This window comes from Diceros bicornis, chromosome 1 (assembly GCF_020826845.1).
Source record: "Diceros bicornis minor isolate mBicDic1 chromosome 1, mDicBic1.mat.cur, whole genome shotgun sequence".
Lineage (NCBI taxonomy): Eukaryota > Metazoa > Chordata > Mammalia > Perissodactyla > Rhinocerotidae > Diceros > Diceros bicornis.
This window is the reverse complement of record NC_080740.1, coordinates 89,556,748-89,581,270: the sequence shown is the minus strand read 5'-3', so window position 1 is coordinate 89,581,270 and position 24,523 is coordinate 89,556,748. Positions and strand designations below refer to the sequence as shown.

The window sequence follows — 24,523 nt, the reverse complement described above, 5'->3', positions numbered from 1 at the left end:
TTTTAATCAGATTTCACTGTCCGAATGAAGCTGTTTTAGCAAAAGAAAATCCCAGATTACACATTGCATTCAGTTGTCTGTTAGTCTTGTCTGAGGAACAGTTCCTCAATTTTGCTTTGTCTTTCATGACATGGACATTTTTGAAAAGTGCAGGTCATTTTTTTTCACAGAATGTTTCTCATTTGGGATTTGTCTGATAATTTTCCATGATTAGATTGAGGTTATGCAGTTTTTGGCAGAAGTACTGCAACAATAACGTTTTGGGGGCTGGCTCGGTGGTGTAGTGGTTAAGTTCACACACTCTACTTCAGTGGCCTGGGGTTTGCAGGTTTGGATCCTGGGCGCAGACCTACACACTGCACATCAAGCCACATGGCAGTGTCCCACATACAAAACAGAGGAAGATGGGCACAGATGTTAGCTCAGGGCCAATCTTCCTCAGCAAAAAGGGGAAGATTGGCAGTGGATGTTAGGTTATAGCCAATCTTCCTCACCAGAAAAACAAAGAAACAAACAAAATAATGTTTTTTTTTCATTGCATTATATCAAAAGGCATATCATGCCAGTTTGTCCTATTGTTGGTGTTAACACTGATCACTTGAATAAAGTAGTGTCTCCTTATTTGTAAAGTTATTGTTTTTCTCTTTATATAATGAATATCTCATGGGAATATACTTTGAGATTATGCAAATATCTTGGTACTTCACAAACTTTCACCATTTTAATATCCATTCAGAGCTGAATTAACTTTATGATGGTTGCCAAATGGCATTTTTTTCCTAATTAATCATTTCTTCTTACATTTATTAGTTGGCTTTTGACTGTAAGGAAGAGGGTCCTTTCTATTCCTTCCTTCTCTCCTTCCTATCAGTATTAGAATCACAGATTCTTATTTCATCCAAGTTTATAGTCTATTACTGTCAATATCTATTTTGATGCTCAAATTATCCCAGATTTGGTCAGTAGAAGCTCTTTAAGCTGGCTCTTGTGTCTTTCGACACGTTCTGAACATTTCCTTACTTACTGGCACAAGATGTTCCAGATTCATCTTGTACTTATCTTGTACTTTTCCCTGCCTCAGCCCTGGAATCAGCCATTTCTTCAAGGAACTCTGGTTCCTTTTAAAGTAAACTGGTATTTAGAAACAAAGATCTGAGTACGAGGTATGCTCATTGCTACTAAGGTGTAATTGTTTCTGTGCTCTCTCAGTGGGCAGAGGTAGGAAAGAGATGTATGAACACACACACACATATAATATATAAAACACCCTCACATGTCTACATCTATTCCTATGTCTGCCTATATTTATTAAAAACTGCAAGTTCATATTGATGCCTCCAATTCTAATCCAGCACCAGAGTTCCTTCTATCCTTTCCACTTTTCATGTGTAACTCTTTTCTCTGACAGTGAGAAGTTTGGCTCTCATTATCAACAATACATTTATTTGTTTAATCCTATAATACACATAAGATAGTTTTTGAATTGTTAACTCATACATCTGCAAAAAAGAAATCTACTAACTAGAGTTCAGTATTTACAGTTCATTTTGTCTTTAGTCTGAGAGTAGTTAGTCCAAACACTGTGTTGTAAGTTACTTGGACAGATTAGTGGTTGCCAAGGGTTGGGGAGATGGATGGTTGTGGCCATAAAAGGGCAGCACAAGGGATCCCTGTGGTGATGGAACACTTCTGCATATCTTGATTGTGCTCGTGGTTACATGAATCTACACATGTGATAACATCGCATAGAACTACACACAAATGAGTGCATGTAAAACGGGTGAAATCTGTATATGTTCTATGGATTGTACCAATGTCAATTTCCTGTTTGTGATACTGTACTATAGTTATGCAAGATGTAATCACTGGGAAAAACAGGGCGAAAGGTACATCGGACCTCTCTATTAGTTTTTGCAAATTGCTGTGAATCTATAATTATTTAAAAATAAAAAGTGAAAAAAAGTTACTTAGGCTTGTTCTCCCACACCCCTTTTCCCCCTACCCCAGTTATGTTACTCATTTAAAACACAGTTAATTTGTGGCTGTTTGTATTCCACATTAGGCTCTCCCCTGTTGACTGATTTTTCAACTTCCTTGTTGATTTATTTTTCTTTTTTGAGTATGTAAAACATTAATATGACTCTAAAAGTCTAAAAGTTATTCCTATACGAAGAAGTATATACTCAGGGAAGTATTACACCATCACCACTACCGCCATTACCACCCCAACCCAGCATCTTTTCTTCTTTCCAGCCCATTGCCATCCACCCTCCATATGTAAGCAATTTGATTAATCTGCGGTTTATCTTAACTTTGTTTCTTTTTTCACAAATGATCATAATCATGTATATTTTGAAATTTCTCCTTTCTTACAAAACAATATGTATATTTACTATGCATACTCTTTTGTATCTTGCTTTTTTACTTAACAATATATTTTGGAAATCAGTTCATAGAAATTTTGTTCCTTTTTTTAATTTTAATTTTTTTACAGCTGCATAATACTTCCTTGTGTAGATGTACCATAGATATTCAACCACTGTCCTATGAGGGGCATTGGGTTGTTTCTAATATTTTGCAATTATGAACATGGTGTAGCGAATATCCTTGTGCATATGTATTTTCATATTGTTGGAAGTGTATCCTCAGGGAAAATTCCTAGAAGTGAGATTGCTGGGTCAAGAGGTAAACGTACATTTAATTTTGTGAGATATTGCAAAATTCCTCTTGATAAGACTTGTACCGTCTTGCATTTCCACCAGCAATGTATGAGTACCTGCTTTCTCAAAGCCTCACTAATGGAGTGTATTATTATACTTTAAAATTTTTACTATTCAGATAGGTGAAAAATGGTATCTCAGCATAGTTTCAATTTACATTCTTTAAATAGGAGTGAGGTTGAACATTATAAGAAAATAAAATTACAGGTCAATATTTCTTGTAAACATAGATGCAAAAGCCCTTAACAAAATATTAGCAAATTGAATCTATCAATATACAAAACGAATAACATATCACAACCAAGTAGGGTTTTTTATTCAGGAATGCAAGGTTGGTTTAACATTAGGAAATTAATCAATGTAATTCATCACATCAAGAAAATAAAGGAGAAAAATTATGATTACCTCAATAGATGCAGAAACTATATTTCACAAATTTCAATATCTATTCTTCATAAAAACACTCAATAAACTAGAAATAGAAGGAAGTTTCCTCAATCTAACAAAGGGCATCTATGAAACCTCTACAGCTAACATTACATTTAATGGTTAAGGACTGAATGTTTCCCTCCTAAGATCAGGAATAAGGCAAGGATGTCTGCCCTTATCACTTCTCCAACATTCTACTGGAGGTACTAGTTTATGCAATAAGGCAAGAATATAGCAAGAGGCATACAAATTGGAAATGAAGATGTTAACCTGTTTTTATTTGCAGACAATATGATTGTGTATGTAGAAAATCCTCAGGAAACCACAAAAATATTCCTACTGGAATAAGTGAATTTAGTAAGGTTGCAGGATTTCTATATACTATCAATGAGCCATTGGAAAATGATGGGTCTTACAGGTTACACATTTGTCAAAATTCATGGAATGATACTTACATGAATTAGTTTATATAGTTTAATTGTATGTAAATTATACCTCAACTTTAAAAAATTAAAACAAACCAAAGTAAAGGCCATATAAGGCATCTTCTAGTATAATTTGGGTGGTTGCCAATTTGAGAGAGTTTTAAAGTAGGGCCAGGTTTTATTTAAATTATTTTTATCTATGTTAAGTCTAAATTTGTTTATAGTCACCCATTCATCAGATTTCCCATCTCTCAAATGAATGAAGTATGGCAGTTGAACCCAAATTAAATACTCCTGACAAAGTGACAGAGCAAGCATGGCATTTATGTATGCTTCCTTCTGTCTGACCACCATAACATGTTGCCTCCTTTGAACAATGAACTTGGGATTAAGAAGTCCTGGATTTACTGGATTCTGAATCTGATTAGATGTGTAACCTTGGGCAAGTTATTTCACTACTTTGAGTATTTTTCTCATTTGTTAAATAGGAATAATGTTATAAAGTTGCATGAAAATATGAGCTAATTAATGTGACAATGACTGGCACATTGTAGGGACCTGATAAATGTTTGTCTTAATCTTAGCAGGGCATTTTAATTAAATCTTTATTACAATACTATTTGGTATGACATTTTATTTAATAGAGGAACCAGAGCTGTACAAGTACAGTCTTGGCTGCCAACTGGGAGCTTAGGGGATGGGGATGAGAAGCAGACACGGAGCTGACGGAGTTAATTTCCCCAGGGTACAATGGCTCTCTCACAGTTATTTCCTGTACCAGCAACTGTTCATGAATTCATATTTATTCATTTATTTCTCTTCCTCTGGATTCTAAAATTACTGGTTCAAAGAAGGAATCATTGGTCCTAGCCAAGAACTCTATTTCTTTATCTCCTCCTAATGGAATGCTTTACTAATTCATGCTTAGAGAAACTGAATTCCTTATTCTTACTATCTGAGCTCATTCTACAGATCCAACCTTATTCATTCTTGGGTCACCTCTTCTTCCTCTAATACTGGACGTGCCTATTTCATTTATCCATCAAGCCTTTAGTAAATATTTATACCAGGTTCTACGGTTGAGGGTCAGGCAAGAAGGTAGTGCTTAACAGCTGAGCCTTGAGGGATGAGTAAAGTTGTTAGCCAAACAGATGAAGTAGGAAAATTTAGGCCCCATTTAAGGTATCCTGCCTCTTCCCAAGAAATTATGCCTTAGTTGCAAATAATAACAATTAGTTGAGAAGCTGTTCCTTTCAAAGGTTAAAGAGACAGGAATTATCCCTCTACTTCTTTTTCCCCCAATATAACTACTGTTTGCAATTTTCTTTTGAAATTATGTTCCTGGGACAAAAAACAAAAACAAAACTAAGACTCACCTTTGACTCCTCTCAGGAATGTCCAACACAAACCCAAACATCATCTCAGCAATTTTATTGGAGCTGCAGGTGGGGGTCTTGTCCACCTCTACAGCTATGGACAGCATCCTCTGCAGCTGGCACACAATCCTGAGTCCAGAATAAAGAACACAAGTGAGCAGGAGGCTCTGACACGGAGTCACCCTGCTGGCTGGGAGGAGGTCCCCATCCAGTGTACTAAAGGATCTTGTAAAGCACACACTAGGTCAGGGAGAACTACTCAAGCCATCAGCATGCTTTTATTTAGCCGTTTCACCTACCTGAATCCCTTTTGCCAGATCATACTATCTGAACCTCAGAACCTGGGGTTGAGCTGCAAAAGCAAGCTGCTTTTAAATTCAAAAATAGAAACATACAATCTTAAGGATCTAGAGAACTTTAAGGATCATCTAACCTATAACTTCTCTATTTTACAGATGAGGAAATAGGTCCAGAATGACTAAGAACTATTTGAATTTCTTTGATATAGGAGAAAATACATATTTAACACATAGTTCTCTCCTGTTACTGGTTCCTATACAATAATCTTTTACCACGTTCAGTCTCAACTTCAACTGGTAGAACATGACCCTCTCTCCCATCAGACCTAACTGCGGAGGAGAGCCAGGCTGATGTGGCAGAAGGACTCTGGGTGACCCTTCAAAAAGGTGAGCCTGGCTTGAAGTCAACCTTTTCTAACATGCATTATTTGTGATGGAAGCAAGGGCTCTGGTTCTCAGGAAATCTGCAGTAAGTGACACAATAGGTGTACCAGGGGCTTTGGCATCAGATTCTGGCTCGGCAATGAAAAGCTGTTCAACTTTTGACAAATTACTAAACTGCTCTGAGTCCAAGTCTTCTCATCTCTAAAAAGGGGTGAATAAAACCACCCATTTCATTAATTTGGAGTGCTGTGTAAGATATCTGGCAGATAGGCACTCATTAATGGTCAATGGTAGTCCCTATTATTGTTAAGATCATGATAAATTGACTTTTAGAGGGCCTTCTTTTTATTTCTACTAATATTTACTTATAATAAATACATCATTACTATTATTATTACATGAGAGTAGCTTCCATTGAAGGAACAGCGTCTGCCTCTCTCTTGGGTCTGTATATTGGGGTTTTTGGATAACCCTACTTTAGGGCCTCCTCCAATCTGCCCAAGCAAATGCTCCATTGTTCCAAATACTCTCTCTTTAGATACAAGATTGTTTCCTAAATTAGTTAAAACCTATAGGCCCTATAGGAAAATCAGGTTGGTGCAACTAGATTGTAACATAGCATTGTGAATTTAGGCAAAATGCTGTATTTGAAATGTCAAGTGTGACTGGTTTCTAACAATATGATTGACATGGAATAGTAGGTTACTTGTGTAAAGGTAGTTCCAGCCCCTAAAATCCTGGCAGCTCTCAAAAAATGCCAAGACCACTGTCAACCCCGTAAAAGAAATGCCAGGGATCTCTCTCCAGTGTGGTCTGAGGTAATGGGACCTGCCCCAGTCTGAGCCATTATTTGGAATCTACAGGTTGAACTGCTATTCTTCTGCCAGGTCTGGAGGAGAGAGATGCTGGTCCTTTAGGACTAGAGGCTGCTGGGACACCCACTACCCATGACTCGTTCTCTTCTGTCAGTGGACAGCTGAAGTGATGAGTAGCTGTAACCCTGTATTGTCTCTTAGAATCCAGGAAAGGGAGGGCAGTGTCCTTTAGCTTTTGTTTCACTTCAGCTTTACGAATTTGTGTTCATTTAGTGAAGTCCTATTTATCTAGAGGGGAAAGTATCTGCTTTTATTTTACCTTTGGAATTAGAAATTTAGCCTTTAGTCAAACTAAGAGTCTTTAGTAAGATCATTCTACGTTACAACAGCTTGTTAATTTTGGGGAAACTGCTCTTAGGGAGTGGTGCTGTTCTCTAAAACAGTAAATCCCAGTAGCCCAGGAAAGATAACTTCTGCCTCCCCCTTACAGCTGATTGGTGTTCTTCGTCAGGGTAGGCTGGGGAGAAGGGTGGCTACTGCTGCCCCTCAAGATTCCTGTTACTGAAGAGGTTTGATTCCCATTTGGGGGCTGAGTTAATCCGTCTTCAGTTACTGCTTTGACCAACCACTTGATAACATCCCTGCAATGGAAAAAAGATAAGAAAAAACAAGTTTAAACCCTTGCCTTATTGTATGGTGCTCAGAACTGCAGCCTTAACCTGGGCTGCTAGACCCCCAGATTTCCCCAAAGGCAACAAAGAGGGCCCTTAGGCATTTTTCAATATTTAAACAACTCTAATGGAAACCTCACATTTAGTTGCAGTAAGGTTACAAAAGCTAACTAAAATATCAACATTTTTCTTTGAGTTATAATTATTGAAAGGTACCTCTGAGGTCAAAAAGCACTATCTGTGGCTTCCTGACCAGAACATTCCTTGACCAGGTAGAAAGTAGGACTGGATGACCACAGATGTCCTTGCTGGTTTTCTAATATTAGATGTCATCTATTAATGCTAATAACCAAGGTTTAGAGTATGTACAGTGGAGTCGTACTGTATACATGCTCTAAAAGTTAGAAAGGTAAAAATATCTCATATTGTCAAAATTACTTTTGACGATCACTTAGGTAACCCAGGTAAAAATGGTGGATTGAATACATACATCTAATTTTGTCCCCTCCTAAAATTCCACTAATACTACAGTAAATAATTTTTTTAAAAAATCCACAAGGAAGGAAAGAAAAAAAGGGGAGACAACAACAATGAAATTTTGGAAGCTGGAAAGAAAATGAAGTATATTCACCAAATAAAATATTACATAGTAATGAAGATGGATAAGTTACAGTGATAGGTAACAATATGGACAAATCTTAGTACTCTATAATATTAAATGAAAAATAAACGTCCCAATAGATTACATATAGCATGATGCCCTCTTATATACAGCTAACAGGAACTAAAATAAAAATATATACTTTATAGGAACCCATGTAGATGCAATAAAACTACATAAAAGGGAAAGGAAACGATGAATGTTCAGGATGCCGTTTACTTTGGGTGCAGGAAGACACAAAAGTGGATGGAGGATGGATGTGTGGTTAGATGTAGGTAATTGTCAAGGTCCCAGACTTTGATTTGGAGGGTAGGTTAAGAGACGCTGATTACAAAATCAAAAGTAACCAATTAACAAGTAAATAAGGCAAGTGTATCATGTTTTAAGCATGATGTTTAATCTAAGTATGACTTTGGCAAAGGGATAAATTTTAACTGACTTAGAAGAATTGAGAAAGCTGAATCCTAAGCCAGCAGTCAAGAAGAGCAATCCTATTTACCAAAAAAGAAAAAAAAATGAATCTTCAATAAGATCTGCAAATGGCAGTACACGGTTTCTCTGAAGTAAGGGTGAAAGAGAGTAAGTTAAAATAAGTATGATGGCTTGTAAGCTGTTTAAGAAAATTTTAGACCCCTAGATTGTCTTCCCCAACCCTGCAGACTACAGGTAAACTTTGTAGAGAGGTAAAGCAGAGGGTCTTTGGACTGGGATATCAGGTGCTAGGAGGCAAAGGCATCAAAGCAAAAACAGGGGCCCTCAGTGAACACACGCAGGCTGAAGGCAGAGACCCTTGACACCTCCCCACACCTGTCTTCCAAAAACCTGGCATCCAGTCTTTGTTCTTCATGGAGGAGATTGGAAGTCTTCTCTGGAAAACCCATCCAGCCCAAGAGGAAAGACCTAAAGACATTGACAAGGTATTTTCCAAGAAATGGGCAGTCACTTCCACCTACAGGGAAGTTCAGAAATGACAAGTCCTCCTAGGTACTCAGAGCTGCCATCAGCTTTTTTTTTTATAATTTTATTTATTTATTTATTTTTTCCCCCAAAGCCCCAGTAGATAGTTGTATGTCATAGTTGCACGTCCTTCTAGTTGCTGTATGTGGGACGCGGCCTCAGCATGGCCGGAGAAGCGGTGTGTCGGTGCGCACCTGGGATCTGAACCCGGGCCGCCAGCAGCGGAGTGTGCGCACTTAACTGCTAAGCCACAGGGCCAGCCCTGCCATCAGCTTTTGAGTCTCTAACCCTTAAGCAAGGATAGACTACCAAGGTTTACCAGACACCTATGGAAATATTCTAACATGAGAGATAAAGACCAAAATAGCCAAAACCAACCTTCCTCTCCTCCCAAAAAAGCAACTTGGAAAAAACATTATGCAGAGAATAAACAAAAACAAAAGCTTTCATTAGTATCATCAAAGGTATGAGAAGATATGGATCCATGAAAAAAGAAAACAAGAACAGAATACTATTTATTAATTTTAAAAAGGAACATTTAGACAAAAAAGTAAAAGAGATCTTGGAAATTAAAAATATGATAACAGAAATGAAAACTCTGTTTTCCAGGAATGAAGGATATGTTTCTAGATTGAAATGGCCCACTGAATGCCCAGCACAATGGATGAATATTGACCTACAACAAGCATACTGGGCAAAAAAGAGGATTCTATAAACTCCCAAAGAAAAAACCAGGGCACATACAAAGAATCAGTAATCAAAGTAGCTTATAACTTCTTAACAATTCTGGAAGCTAGAAGACAATGGAACATTTCCTTCAACGTTCTATAGTAAAGTTATTTCTAACTTAAATATATATACTCAGTTATCAACCAATGTGTGGGAAGATAAAGATATTTTCAGAAATAGATCATCTCAAAAATTTTACTACCTACACACCTTTCTAAGAAGACACTGGAGACTGATCCATCAAAATGAGAGAGTAAACCAAGAAAGAGAAGATGTAGGACAAACAAACAGAAGAGATCCAACATTGAAAACAGGTGAAGGGAATTCTCACATTTATGATATAGACTGGGATAACCAATCCAGATTGAAGGAGGTCAAATGTTCCACCACAGATCTTCAAGAGGAGGAAACTGACAAGACTACAAACATCTTGAGGGGAGACTACATCAAATAGCAGAGAATTTGGGGTTGACTTCTGATATGCACAAAGAATACAAGGAAACTAAAAATTAGGCAATTCTTAACTCTAAGGAAAACAAAACGGTATGAGTGAAAGGAAAAGTAATTATAGTTTACCACTTGGCTCAACTCTGACTAGCGTATATAGTCAAAGTTATTTGTTGTTAGTGCTGTTGAGTCAATTCTGACTCCTAGTGACCCTATGGACAGCAGAGCAGAACCCTGCCGGGTCTTTTTGTGCCATCCTCTCACCCTCCTGTGCTATATCAGATAATGTTCTGGTGCTATTCACAGGGTTTTCATGGCCAATTTTTTTGAAGGTGGGTGGCCAGGTCCTTCTTCCTAGTCAGTCTGGAAGATCTACTGAAACCTGTCCACCATGGGTGACTCTGCTGGTATTTGAAATACTGGTGGCATAGCTTTCAGCATCACAGCAACACACAGCTGCCACAGTATGACAACCGACAGACAGTGGTGTGGTTCCCTGACTAGAGAAGAACCCAGGCCTTGGCGGTGCGAGTGCCAAATGTTAACCACCAGACCACCAGGACTTGGCTAGTCATAGTAATAGAAACACTGAATACTGATCTAAACAAAATTATGATATAACTATATATATATATTTTTTTGTATGAGAAAGATCAGCCCCGAGCTAACATCCAATGCCAATCCTCCTCTTTTTTTTTTTTTTTTGCTGAGGAAGACCGGCCCTGGGCTAACATCTGTGCCCATCTTCCTCTACTTTATATGGGACACTACCACAGCATGGCTTGACAAGCGGTGTGTTGGTGCGCGCCCAGGATCCGAACCGGCGAACCCTGGACCGCGAAACAGAGCGTGCGCACTTAAGTGCTGCGCCACCAGGCCGGCCCTTGATATAACTATATTAAATGGTATGGGGGCTGGGAAATGTGTGTGTGTGAGGGAGGAGGTGGGGAGGAAAAAGAACTAACTCCTCATCTTGCATGTGGGATGTCAAAAATATTAGCTAATAATGAAAAAGTCAGGAATTAGCAACACAAGCATGCTATTTAGCCATCCAGAGGCAAATATCCAAAGAATCACTTAAATAAGAGTTGAAAGTAGTTACGCTTGTGGGAAAGGGAAATCCGGGTGAGGGGACCTGGGGACTAGTGCATTTCTTAGATGTTGTAGAACTAGTCTACTCTTTGTATGCAAAGTTAAAAAGGAAAAGAAAATCCCTTAAGAAGACGTCATATTACCATCTCTCTTTCTTTCTAAAAACTTATCTTTGAGGTATAATTTATATACAATAAATTGTACACAGGTTTTTGTTTGATGAGTTTTGATAAATATATGCATACATTTGTGTGTATGCATCAATCTAATATTCATCTTTTACTGAATCAAAGACAGCTGGTTTTCCCTCCATCTGAAACAGATGATATTTTTCATCGATAAAGTACAAAATGGAGGACATAGTTTGCATTTAGAGGCCACCAATGCCTACCTTTCAACCCAAGAATCACACTCTTCATAGTGAGAGGCTCACCCATGAGAAGTGGAAATGAAAGTGACTGACTTGACATTGGACTGAGCGGGTTTATGTCTCCCATCTCCCATTCAATCCAGTGCCTATGTTTACAAAGCAGAATGGTCGGTAGAGTTGCTCTATTTATTTTTTAATTTAAAACCCAACTATGCTATTCTGTGCTCTTTGTAGATTATCTACTTACTGATTTCCTTCCCCTATACTGATTAACATTTAAACTTTACATAAAATGCCACATCTAGGGCAGTGGATATGGGCATGCAAACTAAAGAGGAAAAAGCTGCCTGATGCTTAAAGCATAATAAAACTTCCTTCTTTTTTTTTAAATTAGGGGAGTTATGATAGTCAATATCCAATATTGGCCTGTAAAAACTATTCTTAACAAATATGCAAGAACATATAGGAATGTAAATATGAGTGGAAGAATTTCAATGATGCTCTGAAAAAAGATATGTTGGTATGCTAGCCTGTGAAAACCACTTCTAAAAAAGGCAAGCATTGTAGTTCCAGGCGGAAAATTCCAGCCTGAGATGCCCAACCTAGAAATCACATTTTTCCCCCTTGGTATAGGATATGGTAGTTTCCCACTCTGATGCTTCTAGAAGTTCTGGCCGTGATTCAACAGAAAAAGAACACATGCTTGCTACCAGATTGTACCTACTGTCAGCCACATGACCTATTATCATAATATGTATTACTTTTCAGAAAGTGGTAGCGACAAATGAGATTTATCTCAAGTTATTCAGGGGGATGGAAATACTTCTAGGTTTATAAAAGCTGTGAAAAGTTTTACACAGTTAAGGTTTCCCCCTGGATCTCATGAGGTTGTCTGGACAATACTGAAATAGATTAAAGCAAGTCTGAGGGTCTTGAGAGAAAAACCACACAAGCTATGATGCCGACACATAGTTAGTACAGAGGGGTTTCCCTTTAGGATTGTCTCTAGTCTAATACCTATCCCTGTTACACTGTCTGGTGACTAGAAAATCTCATCCACCCGATGTTCTCCGGCCTTGAGTAGCTGCCTACCTACAGCCTCGACCTCTTGTCATCCCAGGGCTCCGGCGGCTGGTTACCTGACATTGTGGGGCTGCTTATCACAGGACAGCACAGTGCTTGCAATGGATTGCTGCAGGTGCTGTCGTTGCTTCCTCAGGGTCTGCTGGAAGTCATCTTCCAGCGTCTGGACCACATAACGCAGAAAAAGGACTCGCCCAGGCAGATTTTGCCCCTGGGAGAGAAAAAATGAGAAGTAAGTATTTCCTCTTCATCTCCTGGATGACAGTGAGCATTGGGCTCTCATAAATACTAAGTCCAAGGGAAAGTCACGAGTCAACAAGTGTGCCTGTACCTAAAAGAGAGGCTCCTCGGAGAGAGAAGGCAGTCTAGGTCATTACAAAAGAGGGCAAACTGGGCAATCCTAGAGCCTGGAGGCTCAGAATTGTAGACTTTCTGATTTTAAGAGACAGCCATAGGAAGTCAGTCTCTCTCACTGAACCTGACTATTAGTCTCAGGATAAACCCAAAACTGTGGATATCAGATCAGAGAGAGAGAAATTGGTTCGTAAATGACTCTGCTGAGCTGCTAGATCAAGCAACCATGATGACCAGCCCACTGCGTGAACTTCCAGCAACGTGAGCTGATGCATATCCTCATTGTTTAGCAAGTCTGAATGGGGTTTTCTTTTACAGGTGAAATTATCTTACTGATTAAAGTGCAAACTGACACAAGTAAAGAGCATGGGCTTTGGTGGCACACAGACCATATTTATTTATCTTTGTTTGTTTAGTTTGTTTAGTTTAAAACTAAACCCAGCTCCATCCCTTACTTAACTTACCCCTTCTGAGTCTCGCGTCCTTGTGATCTACGTGGGGATAACTCTAACCCTACCAAAGCCAGTGTAAGGACCTGTCACTCAGCAGGCAGGCATGCACAGTTTGTTGGTTTCCCTTTACTGGGAGACAAATGCTGGGATCCAGGCCCAGGAGCTCAGGCTTTGAAACTTAAAGAATGAAAGGCGCCAAACCATTTCTGGATTCTGTGGGAACTTTCAAACATCAGAGGGTAGGCATACCCTCTGGGAACATAAAACTCCTGGACCAGGGTATGGTTTAGTCAGCAGGAAAAAGAATGACAATTCTAAGCACGTACCATTTCCTTCTTTCTTGTTTGGGAGGATGTGGGGATGGGATATCTTTTTCTTCCGAATGTGTATATCTTTTCTCTAATCCTTATTAATTGATAAAAATGATTTTTAAAAATCAAGTACTTGTGCTAGATTTATGATGAAAGAAAGCTTCCACTGGCACCACTCTCCACTACCACGTGTCCCCCCCAGTACCCTAGAGGGAATAATTTTTAACTTTTTCTTCTGAAGGTCACCCTAAACATCCCCCAAAAAAACTGCTCTTTTCACTCTTTCTTGATTTATCAACTTTAGATATTACCTATTGGTTTATGCTATGCTAGATGAGGATTTAACTCATTTATGCCACTTTTCCACTTCTCCTCTTCCCAAAATAACTGTATCTCAATTTATATTCCATCATCTAGAGAGAGTATCTCTTGATTCCTCACTTTGTAAGAAAGGATGTTATAACAGCCCTACTCTTCTCAGAGATGCTATCCCTTTGCATCTCCCAACCTTTATCTTCCACACTTTTCCATTTTCTATTGTCAAGGCTAATAAAATTGTCTTTTATGCTTTGTATATAAATTGATTCTAAACATTATAACTAAACAGTGTTTACGAACATGAGGACTACGTTAAAATTATTTACTATACTGGAAATCCATGTAGTATACTAAGAAAATCATTCCTTTCTTCTGAAGATTTTCATTTTCTTACAGTTTCTTTTTTAAAGATTTTCTTAAAGTTTCTCCCACCATTGCCTGCCATTATCACTTTACTTCTTTCAACTCCTCAAGAATGGTGTCGAATCTTGGGAATATACTTCTTTCCCAAATTGCTTTTTTTTTGTATTTTTAAAAACAGCTTTATTGACAAACCATAAAATTCACCCATTTTAAATATATAATTCAATATATCATACATTTATCAAGTTAGGCAACTCATCACCATAACCAATTTTTAGAACACTTTCATCACTGAAATAAGATCCCTCATGCCTGTTTATAGTTAATTCCCATTCCCACCCCCTGCTCCAGGCAACCACTCATCTACTTTCTGGCTCTACCGATTTGCCTTTCTGGACATTTCATATACATAGAAGTATACGGCATGTGATCTTATATGTGTGGTTTCCTTTTACTTAGCTTAATGTTTTTTGAGGTTCATCCGTGTCATAGCACATATCAATAGCTCATTACTTTTTATTACTGAAGAAGTATTCCCATGTATGGATATAGCACATTTTGTTTATCCATTCAACAGCTGATGGACATTTGGCTTGTTTCCATTTTTTGGCTATGATGAATAATGCTGCTATTAACATTCACATGCAAGTCTTTGGTAGACATATGTTTTCTTTCCTTGGGTTGATATCTGGAAGCGAAATAGCTGGTCATATGATAAGTTTGTTTAATTTTTTAAAGAAACTGCCAAACTGTTTTCCAAAGTGGCCTTACCATTTACATTCCCATCAGCAATGTATGAAAATTTCCTGTATCTCCACATTCTTGCCAACATTTGTTATTGTCTTTTTTTCTTTTTCAAAAAAACTTTAATTGTGGTAAAAACCCTATAACATAAAATTTACCATCCTAACTATCTTTTAAGTGTACAGTTCAGTAGTGTTAAGTATATTCACATTGTTGTGCAACAGATCCCCAGAACTTTTCCATCTTGCAAAACTGAAACTCTATGAACACTGAACATTAACTCCCCATTTCTCCCTCTCCCTTGTCCCTGGTAACCAACATTCTATTTGATGTTTCTATGAATCTGATTATTATAGATACCTCATATAAGTCAAATTATACAGTATTTGTCTTTTTGTGACTGGTTTATTTCCCTTAGTATAATGTCCTCATTATGCTACCATCCATGTTGTAGCATATGAGAGGATTTCCTCCCTAGTCAAAGGAGAATTAATATTCAATTGTATAAATATATACAATTTTGTTTAGCCAGTCATCTGCTGATAGACACTTGGGTTGCTTCCACCTCTTGGCTATTGTGAATAATACTGCTATGAACATGGGTGTGCAAATATCTCTTCAAGACCTCGCTTTTAATTCTTTTGCATATATACCCAGAAGTGGGATTGATGGATCATATAATAACTCTATTTTTAATTTTCTGAGGAACCACCATACAGTTTTCAATAGTGATTGCACCATTTTACAATCCTACCCACAGTAGACAAGGGTTGTAATTTCTCCACATCTTTGCCACTACTTATTTTCTGTTTAAAAATTAATTTTTTTATAGTAGCCATCCTGATGGGTGTGAGGTGATATCTCATTGTGTTTTCTCTAATGATTAGTGATGTTGAGGAACTTTTCATATGCTTCTTGATCATTTGTATATTATCTTTGGAGAAAAGTCTATTCAAGTCCTCCGCCCTTTAAAAAATCAGGTTATTTTTGTTGTTGTTGAGTCGTAGGAGTTCTTTACATACTCTGGATATTAACTCCTTATCAGATATATGATTTAAAAATATTTTCCCCCATTCCATAGATTGCCTTTTCATTCCTGATTGTGTCCTTTGATGCACATAAGTTTTTAACTTTGATGTAGTCCCAATTGTCTATTTTTGCCTGTGCCTTTGGTGTCATATCATAGAAATCAATGCCAAATCCAATGTCACGAAGCTTTCCCCCTATGTTTTCTCCTAAAAGTTTAATATTTTTGGGTCTTATATTTAGATCTTTGATCTATTTTGAGTTAATTTTTGTTATGGTTTTTGGTAAGGGTCCAACTTCATTCTTTTGCATGTGAATATCCAGTTTTCCCAACACCACTTATTAAAGAGACTATCCTTTCCCCACGGAATAGTTTTAGCACCCTTGATAAACATCACTTGACCATATTCACAAAGTTTTATTTCTGGGTTCTCCATTCTATTCCATATGTCTATATGTCTGTCTTTACGAGAGTACCACATTGTTTGATTACTATAGCTTTGTAATATGTTCTAAAATCAAGAAGTATGAGTACTCCAACTTTGTTCTTCTTTTTCAAAATTGTTTTGGCCATTCAGGGTCTTTTGAGATTCCATATGACTTTTAGGATGGGTTTTTCTGTTTCTCCAAAAAATGCTGTTAGGATTTTGATAGGGATTGCATTGAATCTGTGGATTGCTTTGGGTAGTATTGACTTCTTAACAATATTAAGTCTTCCAATCCATGAACATGACATGTCTTACCATTTATTTATGTCTTCTTTATTTTCTTTCAGCAGTTTTGTAGTTTTCAGTGTAAAAGTTGTTCACCTCTTTGGTTAGGTTTACTCCTAAGTATTTTATTCTTTTTGATGCTGTTGTTAATGAAACTATTTTCTTAATTTCCTTTTCAGATTGTTCACTGTTAGTATACAGAAACACAACTAACTTTTACATGTTGATTTTGTATCCTGCAACTTTGCTGGATTTGTTTATCAGTTCTAACAGTTTTTCTATGTGGAATCTTGAGGGTTTTCTACATGTAAGATCACGTCATCTGCAAACAGAGATAATTTTGCTTCTTTCTTTCTAATTTGGATGTCTTTTATCTCCTTTCCTTGCCTAACTGCTGTGGCTAACAGAAGAGATGAAAGCAGGCATCCTTGCCTTGTTTCTCGTCTTAGAAGAAAAGCTTTCAGTATTTCACCATTGAATATGATATTTGCTGTGGGTTTTTCATATATGACTTTTATGAGATAATTTCCTTCTGTGCCTAGTTTGTTGAGAGTTTTTATCATGAAAGGGTGTTGAATCTTGTTAAATGCATTTTCTGCATAAACTGAGATGATCATGTGGCTTTGTCCTTCATTCTGTTAATGTGGTGTATTGCACTGGTTGATTTTTTGTATGGTGAACCATCCTTGTATGCCTGAATAAATCCAACTTGGTCATGGTGTATAATCCTTATGATATGCTCTGAATTTGGTTTGCTAGTATTTTGCCAAGGATTTTTGCATGAGTGTTCATAGGGGATATTGGTCTGTAGTTTTCCTGTAGTGTCTTTTTATGGCTTTGATATCAGGGTGAAGCTGGCTTCATAGAATGAAGATACTCTGCGTGATATCTAGCTTTTTAAATATATTGAGACTTAATTTGTAGCCTAACTTATGGTGTATCCTGAAATATGTCCCATGCGCACTGAGAAGAATGTGTATACTGTTGTTGTTGGGTGGAATGTTCTGTATATAACTGTTAGACCTGGTTGGTTTACTGTGTTGTTTAAGTTCTCTCTTTCCTAACTTATCTTCCGTTTGGTTGTTCTATCCATTATTGAGAGTGGGGTACTGAAGTTTCCAACTGTTAATATAGAACTGTCTATTTTTCCCTTCAATTCTGTCAGTTTTTCCTTCATATTTTGATGGTCTGTCATTAGGTGCATAAATGTTTATAACTGTTATAACTTTTAGCTGTACTGAACCTTTTATTAATATGTAATGTCCTCCTTTGTCTCTTGTAACATTTTCTGATTTAAAGTCTACTTTGTCTCATATTAGTACACCCACCTGTACTCTGTGGGTTACTATTTGCATGGAGTATCTCTTCCCATCCTTTCCCTTTCAATCTACCTGTGTCTTTGGATCCAAAGTGAGTTTCTTGCAGACAGCATGTAGTTGCATTATGTGTTTTTATCCATTCTGCCGATCTCTCTCTTTTCATTGGAGAATTTAATCCATTTACATTTAAAGCAATTGCTGATAAGGAAGAACTTACTTCTGTCATCGTGCTATTTGTTTTCTAAATGCCTTATAGCTTTTTTGTCCCTCATCTCCTGTATTATTGTCTTTAATTTTTTTGTAGTGAAATGTTTAATTTTTTTTTAATTTTATTTATTTATTTTTACCCCAAAGCCCCAGTAGATAGTTGTATGTCATAACTGCACATCCTTCTAGTTGCTGTATGTGGGACACGGCCTCAGCATGGCCGGAGAAGCGGTGCGTCACTGCGCGCCCGGGATCCGAACCTGGGTCCCCAACAGCAGAGCGCGCGCACTTAACCGCTAAGCCACGGGGCCAGCCCAGTAGTGAAATGTTTAAATTCCTTTCTCATTTCCTTTTGTGTATAACCTATAGCTATTGTCTTGTGATTACCATGAGGATTACATTTAATATTCTAAAGTTATAATACTCTGATTTAATTTATACCAGCTTAACTTCAATAACATGCAAAAACTCCGCTCCTTTACAGCTCTGTCCCCACCCTTTTTGGTTCTCGATGTCACAAAATTACATCTTCATACATTGTGTGCCCCCAAACAAACTAGTAATTCTTTTAAATGCATTAGTCTCTTAAATTACATAGAAAACAAAATGTGGAGTTACAAAGTTACAATAATACTGGCTTTTAGACTAATAATTTTAAAAATGTATTAGTGACTTAAATCATATAGAAAACCAAATGTGAAATTAAACCACTGTCACAGTTAATAGTAGCTTTTATAATTGCCCATGTATTTACCTTTATTGACATCTTTATTTCTTCACATGGCTTCAAGTTACTGTTTAGTGTTTCATTTTACCCTGCAGGACTCCTGCCAGCATTTCTTGCTGGGCAGGGCTAGTGGTAATGAACTCCCTCAGCTTTTGTTTATCTGGGAATGTCTTTATTTCTCCCTAATTTTTGAAGGACAGTTTTACTAGATAAAGGAATCTTGGTTGAGTTTTATTCCTTAGCACTTTGAATATATTGGCCCACTGTCTTCTAGCCTCCAAAGTTTCTGATGAGAAATTTGCTGATAATCTTATTGAGGATCTTGTATGTGATGTGTCACTTCTCTTCTGCTGCTCTCCCTCACTTTTGAAGGACAGTTTTGCCAGATGTAGTATTCTTGCTTGACAGCTTTTTTCTTTCAGCACTTTGAATACATCACATCATCCTTCTGACCTGCAAGGTTTTGCTGAGAAGATGCTTATAATCTTATACAAGCTCCCTTGCATGCGATGGAGTCACTTTTTTCTCACTGCTTTCAAGATTCTGTCTTTGAATTTTGACGGTTTGATTATAACATGTCTTGGTGTGGGTATCTTTGGGTTACCCTTGTTGTAGTTGAGTTTCTCGAATTTGTATGTCCATTTCTTTCCTCAGACTTCAGAAGTTTTTGGTCATTATTTCTTCACATAAGCTCTCTGTCCCTTTCTCTCTTCTCCTTCTGGGACTCCCATAATGCATATATGGTCCACTTAATGGTGTCCCATAGTCCTTTAGGCTCTCTTCAATTTCCTTCATTCTGTTTTCTTTTTGCTCCTGTCTCAATGATTTCAAATGATCTTTCTTCAAGTTCATTGATTTTTTTTCTTTTGCCCGATCAAGTCTGTTGAATCCCTCTAGTGAATTTTTCAATTCAGTTATTGTATTTTTCAGCTCCAGAATATGTTTGATTCTTTCCTATAGTTTTTTTCTTTTTTGTTTAATATTCTCCTTTTGTTCATGCATCATTTTCCTACTTCATTTAGTTGTCTATCTGTGTTCATTTTTAGTTCCTTGAGCATTAAGATGGTTTAAAAAATTCTTTGTCAGGAAATTGAGAGATCTGTGTCTCTTTAGGGTTAGTTTCTGGAGCTTTATTTTGTTCCTTTGATTGGGTCACATTTCCCTGCTTCTCTGTATGCCTTGTAGTCTTTTGAGATTTAAACATTTGGAAAAACAACCACTTTTCCCAGTCTTTATCCACTGAGTTCATGCAGGACAAAATCTTCACCAATAAGCCTGGCTAGAGATTCTGGGGTGTCTCAGATCCTTTCTGGGGATGTGTCTTCTCTGGGCTTGTGGGTGAGCTTTTATCTGTTTTAATTTCCTGAGTGGCCTGCCCCTATTTCTTCTCAGGAGCCTGCAGTCTCTTGCTCCCCTGGCATCTGTCTGTGGAACTGCATATTCTCTGCAGCTCTAACATACCACAGTGCTTGCCTCTCTTTTCAGCAACTTCCAAACTATGCCACAATTCCTATCAGTGCTCTGAGTCAGGCAAGGCAGAAACTGTCCCTCAAGCAGCCCCCTATTAAGCCAGAACACAGGACTCAAAGTCCACTCTTTTGTTTCCATCCCAAGGGAGGAGCTTGGGTATGAGAAGTTTCCTCCCAGTTGCACCATGCTATGTTAGGTAGTGGGACGAGCATGGGCACACAAAATACTACAAACTTTCCTACTCCTTTCAATGGAGTCCGTCTTGGTTATGCATTAGCTTGGTTACTACAGCTTCTCAACTGGTCTCTAGAGTTTTCACAAAAGTACACTGGTCCATATATTGTTGTTAACTTGGTGTCTCCATGGGGGAACAAAGGCCTGGAGCTTCCTTGTCTACCACCTTGGTGATGTTTCCCAGATCATTCTTTCTTAAAGGTCTATGTTATTTTGCTCCAAGCTGGACTGATTGCTCTCTAGGTCTACTATTTTCTGTAATGTTAGGACTTCTCTTTACTAACCTCCTGGATTAGATCTAGTGTTCCCTGGATTTTGTGCCTCCCTGTTTTTTGATTATTCCCCCATTCTTTCGATACATACTTTCAAGTCACCTCCTAAAAAATGGCATTTTCAAGTTCCTACATGTTTGGAAATGTCTTCATTCTATCCTCACACTTGACTAACAGTTTGGCTGAGTATAGAATTCTAAATTGAAAAGAATTTGTTCCATCCAAGTCCTTTTGGGTGAGCAGACAGAAAGCTGGCAGTTAAGTTTAGGGATCCCTAAAGGTCAGAATGCAGAAGACTTTTTTTCTGGAGCACCAACTTTATACTAGCTGCCTTCATTTATGACAGATGGTTCATTCAATTTCTTTAGACAATGAATCCTCTGACTTTTCACCTGAAGGGTAGGTAACCTGGCAACTGAACTTTCTGTACAAGAATAGAGAGGTTGTCAGTTCCATCTACAAACTTTCAACAAATCTACAGCCCATATCTAATGCCAACCCTTTTATATATTATGTTTCTGAGTCCAAAATCTCTGTGTTCTAAAAGGCAGATTTCCTCTCTCCTTGGCTGCAGCCCCCTCCACATGTATTCTAGCCTGTGGCTTTCTCTGCCTAGCTTCATCAGTTATCACTCTTAATTTCCTTTAGACTTTCTAATCTTCATTCAAATCTATTCGCCTTCCCCATATTTTCATTGCCATGGATTTATAGCCTTCTCTATTCACTCACTATCATTTTTAATGGGATCTCAAGTAGGAGAGGGATAAGTGAAAGTATTCAATCTTGAACTGGAAGACAGCATATATCATTTCCATAGGAATTTTTTTGGTGAGGGTGGGATTATAAGGAGGGAATAATGGCACAGACTTTACTATCAGATTTGCTGTCACTTTTGTTTCTAGTTAAAACTTCCTCTGCAAAAGATACACCCTCATAATTGTTATCTTACCTCTTCCTCCATGACATAAGTGAGCAGCTTCCAGTCCCACTCCACTGTCTTGGCATTAGCTGGATGTAGCCTGAAAGTTAAGTGACATCAATTAGAATTCTGGAGAGTTTAGTGGAATAAGGGAAGGGATCTGGAAGATGACAGAAGTGAGAAGCCTCCTCTTATCCTCAGTGCTCTTGCCCACTCTTTGATACAATACTATGTCATCTGAGGGAAATGGAACTTCATTGTTTTTTGCTACCCAGTATCCACTTCTCTTTGGGAGGCAGTAGTATCCTAATTTGCCTTGAAGAAATCAACTCTTTATTACTCTTAGCCCACTGGTTTACCTACTAGGATCCTGGGATGAAGCCTGTGAAGCATGTTGAGCCAATCATGATATTCTACCCCTCAGTTCACAGTAATTGGCTCAAAGATGGGCTCATGTCTTATGTTATGCCAATTAAAACCTACAAGACTCAATTTCAGAACTCTTCTGTGATTATAAAGGAACTGGACTCTTCCACTGAGACTGTCATAAAAGCTGGAGGCTGAGAAGACTACCATGTGGAGCCTGAAAACAGAAGCAAAGCAGAGCTGAAAAATGGATCCTGGTAACCAATTTTGAACTGAATTGAGTCACATCTCACTCCTAGGTTTCTAGTAACATTAGTCATTAAATTCTCTTTTACCAGCTGTTAAAACCAGTTTGGACTGGGTTTCCTGTCACTTGCAAGCCAAATAACACTAATACACTAAGTCACCCTCTCTAATGGTCAGCTGAAGAAAGCTCAGGCAAGAGAAAGCTGTGCCCTGAGTCCAGGTTCCCTAGAAGATTCACCAACATCTAAGGTTCATACTGTTGAATTTTCATGAGAAGCATGTAGGCCTCCTTTAGGACATCCACGGTCTCAGAGCCACTGAGCAGGATTTTCTGGATGATATGAGCCACAATTTCTCTGGGTGGATAATGCTGGGGTGACACAAAGTCCATCAAAAACTGCACAGTTCCCAGGGGAAAATTTTCTTCAATGGTGTTTGTTACCATTCTTAGTCTTCGATGAGGGATGGGTTCTAATTTTTGACCCTTGCTCTGTAGAGATAAAAAGAAATAAATGAGGATGGGTTTCTACAGACATAAAAATAAGAGGTTCTGGAACACGTTGAAGATAGCAACATTTTCCATGCATTTGAAATATTCATAATTTTTAAAAAAGAGACTGGAAAGCCTTATCTAAAAAACTTTTAATGACATGGAAAATGTTTATATTAAGTTAAAAAATGAGAATTCAAAGTTCTACATATAACATGATTTCATCTTTGTTAAAATATAGCATAGAAGGGAAGCACAAAAGAGTCAAGAGCTGGCCTAAGTTGATTCTGGACTGAGGGTGATAAGATCTTCAGGAGCAGTTATGATACTATATCAGATACTGAAATAAAGAGATGAAGAAAGATGTTTCAAATATGTTTTATTGTTAGGAGAAGAATCCCATTTTGTTGATTTTTTTTTTTTTAAGTCAACAGTAAATATTAAGTTGCTTTCCGCCCAAATAAAGTATGTATATAAAGACTGGGAGAGAATATGTGAAAAGTAGTTTTCTATTATCTGGGTGGTGGAATTTGGATGGTTTTTCTCTTATATGCTCTTCCGTATTTTTCAGTTTTTCCACAATAGACATACATAATTTTTATAATCAGAAGAAAAACATGAAAAAGGTTTGTTTCATACAGGAATATAACAACAACAATTATAATAATAATTTTTGAACATTTATCCTCAACTCTCACAACAACCCTAAGAAATACATACTATTATTATTTCTATTTTATAGATAAGGAAACTGAGATTTAGAGAGTAAGCATTTGTCATACAACAAATGGCAGAAGCTAGTTTCATATATGGGTGGTATAACTCCAGAGCTACCCTCTAAACTTGTGCTCGCTATAAACAACAAAACCAACAATAATAAATATATTTTTGTTAAAAATCTCAATTATTAAAAAATTTATAAAAAGGCAACTAGGAAGGAAATACACCAAATTATTAGCAATAATAAATGTTGACTGATAGCACCATGGGTAATTATTTTTTATATTTTGTATTTTAAAATGTTTTATATTAAGCATTATTTTTAAAATCTGAGAACAAGTATTGATTTTAAAACACCAAACAAAGATTTGACAGCCTATGTATAATCATAAAACAGTGATGGTGGAATTGCCCGTCTAGAAAATCTTCTGGAGAAGAGAAGTCTAGTTAGCTTTCCTTATGTCTCAAATTACCCGAGGGTAACCCTTCACCTCTCTGATGAGAGGCCAATACTGTAAACGGCATGTAATGAGAATTAAGGGTGAGAGAAGATAAGAGGAGAACAAAAATCGTTGGTGACTGTTTTATGTGTGATGCACTTTATAATCTTGAACCTGTTTTATTCATTTCTTGCCTACAAATGGGGACCTCTACAAACAGATACAGTTTATAAATTGTTTTGATGCCTGTGTCCTTAAGGGGAACTAATATTTATAAGGACTTTTACAGGACCTGAAAGGTGGCTTTGTGCTTTATGCGTTTACCTGTAAGTCAAACCTCTCTATGATATGGGCATTATGACTTATTTTAGGGC

The 24,523-nt window shown here is 37.5% G+C and overlaps 1 protein-coding gene across 4 annotated transcripts in view; it reads right to left on the bottom strand.

Moving 5' to 3' along the window:
* The window catches only part of SIMC1 (SUMO interacting motifs containing 1), an 83,657-nt gene that overhangs the window by 15,545 nt on the left and 43,589 nt on the right, over positions 1 to 24,523 (bottom strand). For 3 of the 4 annotated variants that reach the window (XM_058546291.1, XM_058546294.1, XM_058546299.1), the window contains exons 3-7: positions 22,757 to 22,989; positions 21,918 to 21,987; positions 12,515 to 12,669; positions 6,937 to 7,089; positions 4,951 to 5,079 (exon numbers count right to left, since the gene is read on the bottom strand). In XM_058546291.1, coding sequence (XP_058402274.1) covers positions 4,951 to 5,079; positions 6,937 to 7,089; positions 12,515 to 12,669; positions 21,918 to 21,987; positions 22,757 to 22,989 — 740 coding nt within the window. The other variant, XM_058546302.1, reaches the window with a different exon arrangement.